Source organism: Hylobates moloch, unplaced genomic scaffold (assembly GCF_009828535.3).
Source record: "Hylobates moloch isolate HMO894 unplaced genomic scaffold, HMol_V3 SCAFFOLD_18, whole genome shotgun sequence".
NCBI classification, from domain to species: Eukaryota; Metazoa; Chordata; class Mammalia; order Primates; family Hylobatidae; genus Hylobates; species Hylobates moloch.
The window spans coordinates 13186562-13201772 of NW_026652293.1; the positions used below are offsets into that span (position 1 = coordinate 13186562).

Consider the following 15211-nt stretch of genomic DNA (forward strand, 5'->3'; position numbering starts at 1 on the left):
TTACAGGGGCCGGCCACCACGCCCGGCTAATTTTTGTATTTTTAGGAGAGACAGGGTTTCACCATGTTGGCCAGGCTGGTTTTAAACTCCTGACTGCAAGTGATCCTCCCATCTTGGCCTCCCAAAGTGCTAAGATTTACAGGGGTGAGCCACTGCACCTGGCCCTGATAAATATTATATTCTATTTTCTGATAGTTTCCTTATACCTTAATTTTAATTGAATTTTAGAGTAAGTTTTAGAATGACTACTTTATCATTTGTTTGGTTTGTCTATATAATTGGAGCTACTTATGGTCTCTATCTCAGTGAATACTTCTCCAATATCTCTATACTTTTTGCCTGTTTAAAAAACATTGTTGCTTTACAATATCTATTTATCTAGTCTTTCTCATTTATCTGGTTATTTTTCAGAATGTATTTGTAATTTTTTTTCAGATTTCAAAATCTTCTGGGGGCCGGGCGGCACAGTGGCTCACACCTGGCAGATTACAAGGTCAGGAATTCGAGACCAGCCTGGCCAATATGGTGAAACCCCATCTCTACTAAAAATACAAAAATTAGCTGGGTGTGGTGGCGCGCGCCTGTAATCCCAGCTACTGGGGAGGCTGAGGCAGGAGAATCGCTTGAACCCAGGAGGCGGAGGTTGCAGGGGCCTCTGCACTCCAGCCTGGGGGACAGAGCGAGACTCCGTCTCAAAAAAGAAAAAAATAAAAATAAAAAAAAGGAACTTTTACTGAAACGGAGTTACATTTTACGGCGGCAAGAACCTTCAAGTTCTAATTATGCCACTGCTAATTGTCTGATCTTTCACAAGTTTAACTCTAAACCTCAGTTCCTCATCTGTAAACTAGGAGTAACATTAATATTTATCTCACAAGATTTTCAGGACTGAGTGTTTAAAAATTCATATAAGACATTTAGCATATTTCCTACTTGAACGCCTTGCGTAGGAAACACTAGAAAAGTTAATTATTATGATTAACTTGGTGGCAAATATCCACTTACAATGTGAAGTCTTCGATGTAATGGCTTCTTTCAGATTAAAGATGGACAAGAGTGTCACTGTCATGCTTTTCGTTTAACACCCACTTCAACGAGGTGCCCGCTGCGCCCGCGACCACCGCCCCTTCCTGTAGTCGGATTTAAAAGGGACCAAACTCCACGCTTTAGCAGAACCCGAGGAGGGGCGGGAGCGTCGCCTGGGAGATGAGGGTGGGGCAAGTCTAACATTCAGAGACGGCTACCGGAGCCCAATCACCGGCACTTCCGGGGGGCGGGAGTAAGCGACGGCGCGGCACCCGCCGCTACGCCCAGCAGCCAATCAGAAGGCGGGGCGCCCATTCAAATTGCGGCCTTCTGGGGAGCCGCCGCTGGAGGCTGTGAGTGGCGTGGGGACTGTCTCGAGGGGTTCCCAAGGTGCCGGACCCTGCAGACGGGCGAAGTTTCGGCACTGGGGAGGGCCTGCGGACGCTTTCCCTACAGGCGACCGCTGCTTTGCTTGCGGGTGGTCTTAGCTCCGGTCCCCCATTCAGTTCCTCAGAATTCCAGGTCGGCGGCGAAGGGGTCCCCGAACGAAGGGCGCAAGGCAGCGTTTCTGGTGGGACCGGGAAGCTGGACTTCAGGGCCGCTCGGCCCGCGGGCTTCTCCCCGAGTCGGTTGGCATTAAGAGGTAATTCTTAGTCATAGCACCTGGTAATGACTAGGACAGAAAGAACAGAATCACCGGATGTTTTGGTTTGGATTGTGTTCATTTTCCTTGTATTCCTTCCAGTCCTCTTTAAAATCTGATGGCGAAACTCCTCAAAGAGAAACCGTATTGATTTGTGCAAATCGCAAATGGTTTTTAGTTGCAAGAGAATTTCCAGAATCTTTTTTTTTGCCTTTAAATCCATTTCATAACAGGAAAATTCTGTATTTTGAGTTGAAACGTTGATGGGAGATGCTTATAACCTGACGAATTTTTTTGTAATGACTTATTTATGTAAAAATTTAAAAGCCTAATTTAAAAATTACCTTCCATTAATTTGTTCCTCGATAGCAATAATCTTTGTGATAGTTTGAACCAGTGTCATTTTACAGGTTAGAACCCGGCATGCAAATTTAAAGTCTTGTTTACATCTTTGTAAGGAGTTGGATACAAAGTTGACTAAAAGCCAGGTCTCTTAGCTGTCACTGCTGTTCCCTTTCTTTAAAACGTTAATACCTGATAGATATTGTTGCTGTATATTTACATACGCCTCTGTCTAATTTGTTGTCTTACTGCTAAAGGGCAGGTTGTCTGTTTATCTAATCTTGCATGGATTTTCTCAACACAATTAATTTACAGTACTTATTGTACTTACTGCCTGTGGTACTTGGAAATAATCTGCCTCGTGACACCAGTCAATTTAATCTTCTCTATAGGCATTCCTGTATTCAACATACATGGGCCGGACGCGGTGGCTCACGCCTGTAATCCCAGCACTTTGGGAGGCCGAGGCGGGTGGATCACAAGGTCAAGAGATTGAGACCATCCTGGCCAACATGGTGAAACCCCGTCTCTACTAAAAATACAAAAATTAGCTGGGTGTGGTGATGGGTGCCTGTAGTCCCAGCTACTTGGGAGGCTGAGGGAGGAGAATCGCTTGAATACAGGAGGTGGAGGTTGCAGCAAGCCAAGGTCATGCCACTGCACTCCAGCCCGGTGACAGAGCAAGACTCCGTCTCGAAAAAAAATTTTTATTAAAATAAAATAAACCTTCTTAGGGAACATTGGCAAAAAAAAAAAAAAAAAAAAATACATGTAGCAGGTATTTATAAAAATACTTTGCTCCACACTCTGATTTAGGTGCTAGGGTTTCCTTTAGTTCTTCCCACTCCCCATGCTGGGAGTACTTGAAAATCTTTGTTGACATGCACTTTTTACATCTCCAAAGTCACTTGACACATTTGACCTGATATATGGCTTATCAGTATATTTCTTCTAGACTAAAGAGATGGGAATTGTATTCTTGTCTTTGAAGTCTACAGTATCTATCAGAGGGCCTGACACTGATGGAAACTTAGTCAATATTTGTTGAATAATGATGCTAAGTTCTCTGAGAGATTTGCCTGAAGTTGCTTGGAAGCAGTATCTGAGCTGCAGATTGTGATCTATTGTAATGTATGCCGCTGGGAATTTACTTACACAATGGGATGTTCTCTATATATTTTTAAAGCTTGCTTGTAGTCTATGTAATCTAAATCTCTTTTTTTTTTCTTTCAGTTTAGCAGATATTTCAGAAATGGATACATAAGAAATGGCTGGAAATCAAATGAATGTCCAAAGAAGAGCTTAGGGTCTTAGTAACATTCTTTTTTGAAATAACTGTCTGCCAAAATGTCATTACACAGTACTCATAATAGAAATAACAGCAGTGATATTCTTGATATTCCATCTTCCCAAAATAGTTCATCACTGTATGCCCTCACCCACAGTAGCCGACTTAAGCTGCATTTGAAGTCGGATATGTCAGAATGTGAAAATGATGATCCATTATCGAGATCTGCAGGTAAAGTCAGAGACATAAATAGAACTTATGTTATTTCTGTCAGTAAAAAAACAGCAGACTTGCCCCTTACCCCTAATCCTGTAGGTAGATTGGCACTTCAGAGAAGAACTACAAGGAACAAAGAATCATCTTTGCTTGGTAGTGAGTTGGAAGACACAGCTGAAAAAACAGCAGAAACACGCCTTACATTACAACGTCGTGCTAAAACAGATTATGCAGAAAAGTGGAAAACAGCTGAAACAGATTCTGTCAAAATGACACTGAATGTGGGAGGTGAAACAGAAAATAATGGTGTTTCTAAGGAAAGTAGAACAAATGTAAGGATTGTAAATAATGCTAAAAACTCTTTTGTTGCTTCTTCTATACCTTTAGATGAAGATCCACAAGTCATTGAAATGATGGCTGATAAGAGATACAAAGAAACATTTTCTGCCCCCAGTAGAGCAAATGAAAATGTTGCACTTAAGTACTCAAGTAATAGAGCACCCACTGCTTCCCTGAGTCAGACTGAAGTTGTTAGATCAGGACACTTGACAACGAAACCTACTCAGAGCAAGTTGGATATCAAAGTGTTGGGAACAGGAGACTTGTATCATAGAAGTATTGGGAAGGAAATTGCAAAAACTTCAAATAAATTTGGGAGCTTAGAAAAAAGAACACCTACAAAATGTACAATAGAACACAAATTGACACCAAAGTGCGGCCTGCCTCAGGTTAAGAGCCCAGCTCCATCAATACTGAAGAAAAGAATGTCTAACCTTCAAGTTAAACAAAGACCAAAAAGTTCTTGTCTTGCAAATAAACAGGAAAGGTCCACAGAAAATACAATCCTTCCCGAAGAAGAAACTGTAGTTCAGAACATCTCTGCAGGAAAAGACCCCTTAAAAGTAGAGAATAGTCAAGTGACAGTGGCAGTACGCGTAAGACCTTTCACCAAGAGGTATGTGACGCCTTTTAAAATCTAAAGCCAAGCAGTTACATGTAACGTAATAACGTACCTTTAATTCCTCTCTGCCTTTGGAAGGTCAGTGTATTCATGCATCTTCAAACTTGTTGGCAATACTTTTATATAGAAAGAACTTATAGATCTAGTTGTAGTGTGTTGATAATTTTTGATGGCTGACTATAAAATTAAAAAATTGAATTACCATATTTTGTATATTGAAGTTTCTCTAGATATATTGCTTTTAAAAAGTCTGAATAAGTCACTTAGGTCTCTAATGAAATCTGCTTGCAGATCTGCAATATATGCTGTAATGTTATACCTATCCCTTAAAAAGAGCCCTAACAGGCCAGGTATGGTGGGTCACGCCTGTAATCCCAGTGCTTTGGGAGGCCGAGGCAGGCTGATCACTTGAGGTCAGGGGTTTGAGACCAGCCTGGCCAATATGGTGATACCCTGTCTCTACTAAAAATACAAAAATTTGCCGGGCATGGTGGTGCACACCTGTAATCCCAGCTACTCGGGAGGCTGAGGCAGGAGAATCACTTGAACCTGGGAGGCAGAGCTGCATTGAGCTGAGATCAGGCCACTGCACTCCAGCCTGGGTGACAGAACGAGACTCTGTTTCAAAAAAACAGAAGAGCCATAACAAATTACTGGTTCCCTAAAGAGGTCCTTTCAAAACCCTTTCCAGAGTGGTGATTATCATCATCATTGTCTCCGATTACTATATAGTTGTTACAAATGCAGTGATACATTAGATTTGATTTTGATGGCAAAAGTGGTTGTGGGTGGGAAAGACACAGATTAAAGATTGGAAAAGATGGACATGACAAAATGCGAATGCGACAAAATGTAATTGTTTTAAAATATTTTAATGTAGTTGTTTAAAATTTTTTAAGGGACAGTGAAAAACTTCACAGGGTTAGTAGTGTTTAACTTGAAGCTGTGTATCTAAGCAAGTTAGAAGAGGATTTGGTGACCACTGCATCAGGGCAGGAACCTCCAGTTTGAACCTAAGGGGTCAGTAGTTAAAGGCAAGTTATACAGTACTGTAGAATCTTTTTCATGCCAATGGGTTAGTATTAAGAGGGAGAACTGAGGGTGAGTTGGTTTGAGAGAATTGGAATGCCTAATAGAGCCTCAAGAACCATGATAGGAAGAGAAACAATAGAAAGAGCTGGTAGGGACAAAACGCAAGATGGATGACTGTACTGAACTTAGTAAGGGACCAAGTGCCTGAATCCAAACTCATCAGACAAGCCTTGAAAGCAGGGCCAGGGTACAGTACTTGTCAAATTGATGAGGCAGGTGTTTTTTCCAGAATAAATTCTGATTTAAAGCAGTCTCAGAGTCAGGGGTGGAGCAGGGAGGAAGTGTATATCTGGAGCCAGACAAGGAGTAATGATGTTTTTCTGTAGATCTAAAGTACGTGAAAGATTTCCACCTAAGTCTCAAAGGGAAAAAGGGTATACATGAAGATTCGTGATTTTAAGGGAGAGAATCTAGAGGAAGGAGGAGAGATCTTTAGTAGCCAAGAGAGATTTATGATTCAAACTTATAGTCAACTGAGTTTTTAAAATTGTATTTGTATTTTCTGTCAGCTTTATTTAGATTGGTACCCCCCAAATTTGTATAATAAAGATGTTTCTAAATTTGAATGAAGAGTATAGGTAGATTATAGTAGGTGGGATGGGGAAAGGTATAGTTCAAGAGAAAAAAAACAGAGGAAAAAAATCTTGTAAAAGTAGAATTGGTTTTCTGGGGAAATCTGGAATTTTCCCTTTGGTGGCACTGGAGCCACAGGAAGTATATTTTGGAAACCCACTAGAATTATGTTTGCTTATCTGCATTTTCCACATAAAACTAAAGAATTATCTTGCCTTGGAAGATTGTTTAAATAGTTTTGAGGTATTTATTATATTCTGTGAGAATAATACCCATGACAATTTTAGTTACTTGATTTTTTTCTTTGTGCTTCTTTCAAGAGAGAAGATTGAAAAAGCATCCCAGGTGGTCTTCATGACTGGGAAAGAAATAACTGTGGAACATCCTGACATGAAACAAATTTATAATTTTATTTATGATATTTCATTCTGGTCTTTTGATGAGTGTCATCCTCACTACGCTAGCCAGACGACTGTCTATGAGAAGCTAGCAGCACCACTCCTAGAAAGAGCCTTCGAAGGCTTCAATACCTGTCTTTTTGCTTATGGTCAGACTGGCTCTGGAAAATCATATACGTAAGTTGTATTGGAAATGCAATTATCCAGAAGTGTTTAAATATACTTTTGTGAGAAGCGGCATGGGGGTGATAGAAAGAATATCGTTTGAAACCACACAGATCTTGGCCCAAATCTCACCCATTTTATATACCAGTTTTGCAAACTTGGGCAATTTACTTAGCCTCTGGGCTTCAGTTTACACATTTACCTTGATACAGTTCATCTTGTAATTATCATTGGCCCCATTTTACTGTACTTTATATATTTTACATAAACTGAGGCCTAGAGAGGTTATCTTATAAGTATTTTGGTGAGAATTAAAAGTAAGGCATGTAAGCTGGATGTGATGGCACACACCTGTAGTCTCAGCTACTTGGGAAGCTGAGGTAGGAGGATTGCTTAAGCGCAGGAGTTCAAGTCCAGCCTGGGCAACTTAGTCCTCATCTCTTAAGAAAAAAGGGTGGGGGGGGGGGCATCTGGTAAATGGTAGCTATGATAATACCTGTTCTAGAAGGAAATACTCAGCATTTTAACAGTAGCTAATATTTGAGTTCTTTTTTTTTTTTTTTGTAGCAAGGTTTGTTGTGAAGAGCAAAAGAACAAACCTTCCACAGCGTGGAAGGGGACCCAAGTGGGTTGCCCAACATATGAGTTCTTACTATATTCCAGGCACTGTGCTAAAGACTTTGCTTATATTCTCTCACAACAATTCTCTGAATTAGATAGTTTTATTATTCCCATTTTACAGTAGAAGAAATTGAAGTTTAGTGAGGTTAAATATCTTGGAGTCAAGATTTGGACTCAGGCAGATTTGACTCCAGAGTCCAGATTCTTAATTATGATATTCAATGAACTTGCTTCCTACTCCCTTCCCAGCCTATTTCCCCAAAAATAATTAAAAAAAAAGAATTAGTTTTATTTCCCCCTTATTCATAATGTATTTTTCAGGATGATGGGATTTAGTGAAGAACCAGGAATAATTCCAAGATTTTGTGAAGATCTTTTTTCTCAAGTAGCCGGAAAACAAACCCAAGAGGTACGTTCTTATAATACCTGCAAGCTTCTTATCAGAGTAGAAAATAGTCAAATCAAGTTCAAATCAGTCATGGCCACTAAGGAAATACTTAATGGAAGATCAGTTCTAATTTATAGATCACTCTTCTTTGGAACAGTGGTATGGAGAGGGAGGGTGGAAATTCTAAATTCAGAATCAGTTTCATCTGGTGGTCAGTGATAGTGATGTCGTCTCTTCTGTCTTCTCTCTCTTGCTTTTGCTTTACTTTTGTGTATACACAGAGGCTCACAAATGTGGTAGCTATGTACTATTATACGTGTCTTTTTTTTTTTTTTTTTTTTTTGAGACGGAGTCTCGCTCTGTCGCCCAGGCTGGAGTGCAGTGGCGCGATCTCGGCTCACTGCAACCTCCGCCTCCCGGGCTCACGCCATTCTCCTGCCTCAGCCTCTCCGAGTAGCTGGGACCACAGGCGCCCGCCACCACGCCCGGCTAATTTTTTGTATTTTTGGTAGAGACGGGGTTTCACCGTGGTCTCGATCTCCTGACCTCGTGATCCGCCCGCCTCGGCCTCCCAAAGTGCTGGGATTACAAGCGTGAGCCACCGCGCCCGGCTATACGTGTCTTTGTAGTCAGAGAGGTGCACAGCTTAACCAAGGACAGCAGGCATAAACTTTTGGACAATGTGAATCAGAAAGAGTAGTGAAATTGGGATTTGAACCCAGGGTTGACTTCAAAAGCCATGATTTTTCCACTGTACTACACCTGAATAGGCTGTACTGGCTTCCTATTTCACTTATTCATTTACACATGCAGCTACCTTTTACTGAGCATTCTGCTGTTGCCAGGCAGCTTGTTAGATCAAAATTTTTTTTTCTCAAATTTTCTTGGTCATAAGAATCACCAGGGATTCTTGGCAGGGACATATATGTGCATGTGTATATGTATGTACACACTTGCTAAAAATCTCTTCCGGGGATTCTGAGTCAGTTGGTCTGGTGTAGAGCTTGGGATTTTATAATTTTCGTGCTTTTCTCTAGTATTTTTTATGATAAAGGAAGTTGAGAAAATTGTGCTAGTTTAGGGGTGTGGAGTTAAAAGACCCAGTCCCTGTATTCAAAGGAGTGTAGTGGGAGAAATAAGTCATTTAACAGCCAAGTACAATCAATTAAATGCTAAACAAACTAAAGTAGATGCTCTAATAGAACATGTAAGTGAGAACATATAAGGTTGGAGGGAGACATTCTCTCAGAGGAAGGAGCAGCTGAGCTTATTTTTGAAGGATACATAGCATTATTAGCTTGGTGAAGAAGGGGAGAAGGACATTCCAGGAAGAGGGAGCAGCATGGACCAAGATTTGAAAACAAAAAAGTAGGGAGCCTTTGGGATTCTATAAATTGTTCACTGTGTTTTGAGCACAGAATTTGAGGGTGGAGAGTGATAAGAGAAGAAACTAGAGGCTGGGTGTGGTGGCTCATGCCTGTAATCCCAGTACTTTTGGAGGCCAAAGCAGGCAGATCATCTGAGGTCAGGAGCTCGAGACCAGCCTGGCCAACATGGTGAAATCCTGTCTCTACTAAAAATACAAAAATTAGCCGGGTGTGGTGGCACATGCCTGTAATCCCAGCTACTTGGGAGGCTGAGGCAGGAGAATCGCTTCAACCAGGGAGATGGAGGTTGCAGTGAGCTGAGATCACGCCACTGCACTCCAGCCTGGGTGACAGAGCATGACTCCATCTCAGAAAAAAAAAAAAGAATAAACTAGAAAGGCCTGCAGAACTTGGCTCATGAAGGACTATCTTAGTAAGTATAACTGGTAAGACTTGCTGATTATTGGAAATGGAGGATGAGGGAGAGAGAAATCGATGTTTCTGGTTGGACAACCGGATTAGATATCTATGTCATTTTTTGAGATCACAAGAGGAAAAGTAGATTTGAGTAATTGATGAGTTCTGTCTCTTCTGTGGATATACTACCTCTCCTGTGTCTTCTTCTACCCTCAACCTCTCATTTCCAGTAACTAAATTGAAAATAGGAAGAGTATGGGGATCAATAGAAACATGGTGGTCTTGAGACTGTGAGATGATATATGATTCAAGTCCAAGTTTAGTGGGCATAAGAGAAAGCTGTGGGCTTGTGGGGCAGAGTTCTTTATTGGCTGTCCAGATTTTAGAAGGATAGTAATTTGAAGGTAAAGCCAGGAAGAGATAGATAAGTGTAGTTGAGGTAAAGGTCTTTGGAATGATTTCAAAGGACTGGGAGGCTCAGATTTTGCGTGGAACGACTATGTCATTAAATAACAGTGTAATGGATGCTTAAGAGCATGGTCAGCCAGGCATGGTGGCTCACGCCTGTAATCCCAGCACTTTGGGAGGCCGAGGCAGGTGGACCACCTGAGGTCAGGAGTTTGAGACCAGCCTGGCCAACATGGTGAAACCCTGTCTCTACTAAGAATACAAAAATTAGCCAGGTGTGGTGGCGGGTGCCTGTATTCCTAGCTATTCGGGAGGCTGAGGCAGGAGAATCGCTTGAACCCTGGAGGCGGAGATTGCAGTGAGCTGAGATCATGCCACTGTACTCCAGCCTGGGAGACAGAGCAAGACTGTGTCTCAAAAAAAAAAAAAAAGAGCATGGACTTTGGAGATACATTATTTGAATTTGAATCTAAGCTTCATCACTGGAGTAGAAATGTGATCTTAAACAATTTACTTAATGTCTTTCTGTGTTTCAGAACAGAAAATAGAGATGATATTGACAATATCTTTCTCATACATTTGTTGTGAGCATTAAATGAGTTGATCTATACAAAAGGTTTTGAAGAGTGCCTGGCACATAGTGAGCCCAGCTAAATGTGGTTATATCAACTTTGGAATTACCCAGGATGGTAGAGGATAATAGTATGTAGATGGGGGTAATAGAAGGTGGTATAGTGAGCATGATGGCAGGAGCCTAAGAGGAGAATAAATAAGTAGGTCCTCTCCAATGTGGCCCCAACTACCTTTTCCAATTTGTTTCCCACACTACATTTTCATTTCTAAGTCCTTCTGGAGCCTCTATAACATAAAATACTACTTTACATAAAATAAGCATTATTACATGTTTATTGAATTCTGACAGCCCCCATCCCTGTTCATAGCATTTGTCAATAACCTTATAATTACTTGGTGTTCCCTTATACTTGGTCTCTTTGGAAGTGTTTTGTTTCTCTCTCATGACACCAGCTATATTCTGCCTTGTATACTCATGTACTGTATTGCATCTCCAATTAGCTTCTGAGTTCTTTCAGGATAAAAACTATGTCCAGTTCATCTCATATTTTCCCACCCTCCTGGAAGAGTGCTTTGTACCTAGTAGGGCACAATAAATATTTGGTGAATTGAACTTAAATCTCTTTGACACTCCCTTGAAGCTTCCAATTCTGTTAGATGCTTGCTGACTCACTTCTGGGTCAGTGGATGAAATTTATTTCTCTAATAAGGAAACCATGCCCTAACTGTCAGAAGAGCTGTTTGGAAGCAAAGGTTCCCCTTTTTGGCCTCTACACTGTATCTTTCAGAGTCAAAAGGAGGAGAAGCTCAGCCCACTTAGTCTAATGATTGCTTTCTTTCCCAGTCAGGAAGAATTGTTGATTTAAGGTTCCAGCTCACCAGACCAAATGTCAACCTACAGGGTGTCTTTCCTATTCTGAGCACATGCGATGCACAGATCCTGCTGTCCTTACCCAAGAATGCCCTACCCCCTCTTTCTGGTTCAATCTACTCTGTCTCTCATGCCTCACATTCTATTTACTCCTTCCCTGTTCTCTGGCCATCCTAAATTTTCCCCTTTCTGATTAGTCATATTTATAGTCATCTCATTTTGATTCTTAATTAATTTTCTATTGCTGTGTTTTATCTATTGGAAGGTATGTTATATGTCTCTGAGATCTTAGCCTCATGGGCAAGAATCTTGTCTTAAACTTCTTTATGTCCTGACAGTAACCTAAAGCCATACACACAGTAGGTAGGTACTTAAGGAATGCTTATTGGATTGAATCGAACCTTACGCAGAAGTTAAGAAGAAATGCAAGGACTTTTGTTGTTGTTCATATTAAATTTTTTTTTTTTTTTTTTTTTTTTTTGAGATGGAGTCTCGCTCTGTCGCCCAGGCTGGAGTGCAGTGGTGCGATCTCGGCTCACTGCAAGCTCTGCCTCCAAGGTTCATGCCATTCTCCTGCCTCAGCCTCCCGAGTAGCTGGGACTACAGACGCCTGCCACCACGCTCGGCTAATTTTTTGTATTTTTAGTGGAGACAGGGTTTCACCGTGTTAGCCAGGATGGTCTTGATGTCTTGACCTCGTAATCCACCTGCCTTGGCCTCCCAAAGTGCTGGGATTACAGGCGTGAGCCACCGTGCCCAGCCAAAATTTTTTTTATTGAGATCAAATTCACATAACATCAAATTAACCACTTTATACAATTCAGTGGCATTCAGTACATTTATAATGTACAACTGTTACTTCTAGTGCCAAAAAATTTTCATTGCCCTCAAAGGGGACCCTCTACCTATTAAACAGTCACAATCCATTCCCCCTTCTTCCCAATCCCTGGCAACTACTAGTTTGCTTTTGTTCTATGAATTTACCTGTTTTGGAAATTTCGTATAAATGGAATCATGCAATGTGTGATATTTTGTGTCTGGCTTCTTTCACTTAGCATAATGTGTTGAGGTTCATCTACATTGTAGCACATACAGTACTTCATTCCTTTTAATGGTTGACTAATATTTCATTGTACGGATATTGCCAGTTTTGTTTATCCATTCATCAGTTGATGGACATTTGGGTTGTTTATACCTTTTGGCTATTGTGAATAGTCCTTCTGTGAACATTGGTGCATGTTTTTGTTTGAATACCTGTTCTCAATTGTTTTGGATGTATAGGAGTGGAATTTCCAAATTTCTATGGTGATTCTTTTTCGTTTTTGAGATGGAGTCTCTCTCTGTCGCCTAGGCTGGAGTGCAGTAGCGCGATCTCAGCTCACTGCAACCTCCACCTCCGAGGTTCAAGCGATTCTCCTGCCTCAGCCTCCCGAGTACCTGGGATTACAGGTGCCTGGCACCATGCCCAGCTAATTTTTGTATTTTTAGTAGAGGTATGGTTTCACCATGTTGGCCAGGCTGTTCTTGAACTCCTGACCTCAAATGATCCTCCCACCTCGGCCTCCCAAAGTGCTGGGATTACAGGTGTGAGCCACCATGCCCGGCCTGGTAATCCTATTTTTAACCTTTTTAGGTTAAAAATATTTTAACTATTTTCCACAGTGGCCGCACCATTTTACATCCACTAGCAATGGAGGAGCGTTCCAGTTTCTCCACATCCTCACCCACACTGGTTGGTTTCCACTTATTATTATTGCCATCCTAGTGGGTGTGAAGTGGTTTTTCATTGTGATTTTGATTTGCATTTCCCTACTGAGAAATGATGTTGAGCATCTTTTCATGTGCTTGTTTGCCATTTGCACGTTCTTCTTTGGAGAAATGTCTGTTCAAGTCCTTTGTGCATTTTAAAATTGGGCTGTTTGTCTTTATGTTGTTGAGTTGTAGGATTTTTTATATATTTATATATTTTGGATACTAGATCCTAACCACAGATATGATTTGCAATAAAATAAATTATATGCTGTGTTTCTATTCCTACTAGGTCAGCTATCACATTGAAATGAGCTTCTTTGAAGTATATAATGAAAAAATTCACGACCTTCTGGTTTGTAAAGATGAAAATGGGCAGAGAAAGCAACCAGTAAGATTAAAACAATTTATTATTTGTTTTGAATTTCTGTTCTTATAAATGCATCTAATTCTTTGAGTTCTCTGGTGTATAGCTTAAAGTTTTTTTTTTTTTTTTTTTTTTTTTTTTTTTGAGACGGAGTCTCGCTCTGTCACCCAGGCTGGAGTGCAGTGGCGCGATCTCGGCTCACTGCAAGCTCTGCCTCCCAGGTTCACGCCATTCTCCTGCCTCAGCCTCTCCGAGCAGCTGGGACTACAGGCGCCCGCCACCACGCCCGGCTAATTTTTTGTATTTTTAGTAGAGACGGGGTTTCACCGTGGTCTCGATCTCCTGACCTCGTGATCCGCCTGCCTCGGCCTCCCAAAGTGCTGGGATTACAAGCGTGAGCCACCGCGCCCAACCTCAGCTTAAAATTTTACTAGAATTATATGATGGCAAATGCTTGGATCTACAGTCCAATTAGATTATTTAGAAAATAAGCAGAGCACTGGCCGGGCGTGGTGGCTCACTCCTGTAATCCCAGCACTTTGGGAGGCTGAGGCGGGCGGATTGCCGGAGCTCAGGAGTTCAAGACCAGCCTGGACAACACGGTGAAACCCTGTCTTTACTAAAATACAAAAAATTAGCCGGGCGTGGTGGCTTGCGCCTGTAGTTCCAGCTTCTTGGGAGGCTGAGGCAGGAGAATTGCTTGAACCTGGGAGGTGGAGGTTGCAGTGAGCTGAGATCGAGCCACTATACTCCATCCTGGGTGACAGAGTGAGACTTTGTCTCCAAAAAAAAAAAAAAAAAAGAAGCAGAACATTATCACTAGTAGAAATTAAATTAGTTATTAGGTTTAACCTCTTTATTTTAATGAAGAATTGTATAAAACTAAAGATAAAATATTTGTTCCAAGATTTAGTTGGACCATGTAAGTTGAACACCAGATCCCTAATAGTCTATAAGCCAAAACATAGTAAAACTTTTTAAAATTATATTTTTATTATAGGATATGTATTTCAGTGGATTATTTAGCAGATTCATACCTTGTAGATAATCTGTGAAATAGAAAGTTTCACAATTATATCTTCTTTTTTAAAAACTGCTATTCGAATTTAAAATTTTTAATTTTGCAATGGACCTTGGAGCACAATAAACAAAAATCTAAACATGACGGCTGGGCATGGTGGCTCACGCCTGTAATTGCAACACTTTGGGAGGTCAAGGCGGGTGGATCACTAGGTCAAGAGGTGGAGACCATCCTGGCCAACATGGTGAAACCCCGTCTCTATTAAAAATACAAAAATTAGCTGGGCATGGTGGCGCGTGCCTGTAGTCCCAGCTACTCAGGAGGCTGAGGCAGGAGAATCGCTTGAACCCGGGAGCAGAGGTTTCAGTGAGCTGAGATTGCACCACCGCACTCCAGCCTGGTGACAGAGCGAGACTGCATCTCAAGAAAAAAAAAGGAAGTCAGTTGTCTTCTTCACTTGCCCACGGTTGTGCAGTTTACTATTGGCAACATCAAGAAACAAACAAAACTTGACATTTGCTTCTATGATTTCTATATGTTTAAAGCTTCTGGTCACAAAGTTGAAAATGTATAATGTAACAATAAAGAAAAATTTTAATGTCTGAAATTTAACGAATATGTTTTAGAGAGCATTTAAAAGTATATAAGTCATAGCTACTGCAAAATTTAACATTCAAATGTCTTACTGAAAAACTAGGAAGACAAACTGGATGCGGTGGCTCACG

General features: G+C 41.0%; 1 protein-coding gene across 4 annotated transcripts in view; it reads left to right on the forward strand.

The window, feature by feature from the left end:
• Positions 1-1364: 1364 nt before the first annotated feature.
• The window catches only part of KIF14 (kinesin family member 14), a 68923-nt gene continuing 55076 nt past the window's right edge, over positions 1365-15211 (forward strand). For 2 of the 4 annotated variants that reach the window (XM_032137061.2, XM_032137063.2), the window contains exons 1-5: positions 1365-1669; positions 3245-4470; positions 6462-6716; positions 7647-7734; positions 13391-13489. In XM_032137061.2, coding sequence (XP_031992952.1) covers positions 3359-4470; positions 6462-6716; positions 7647-7734; positions 13391-13489 — 1554 coding nt within the window. In that variant the 5' untranslated portion in view covers positions 1365-1669; positions 3245-3358. Of the gene's footprint in view, positions 1670-2803; positions 4471-6461; positions 6717-7646; positions 7735-13390; positions 13490-15211 lie in introns of those variants that run through there. The other 2 variants (XM_032137062.2, XM_058430786.1) reach the window with 2 other exon arrangements.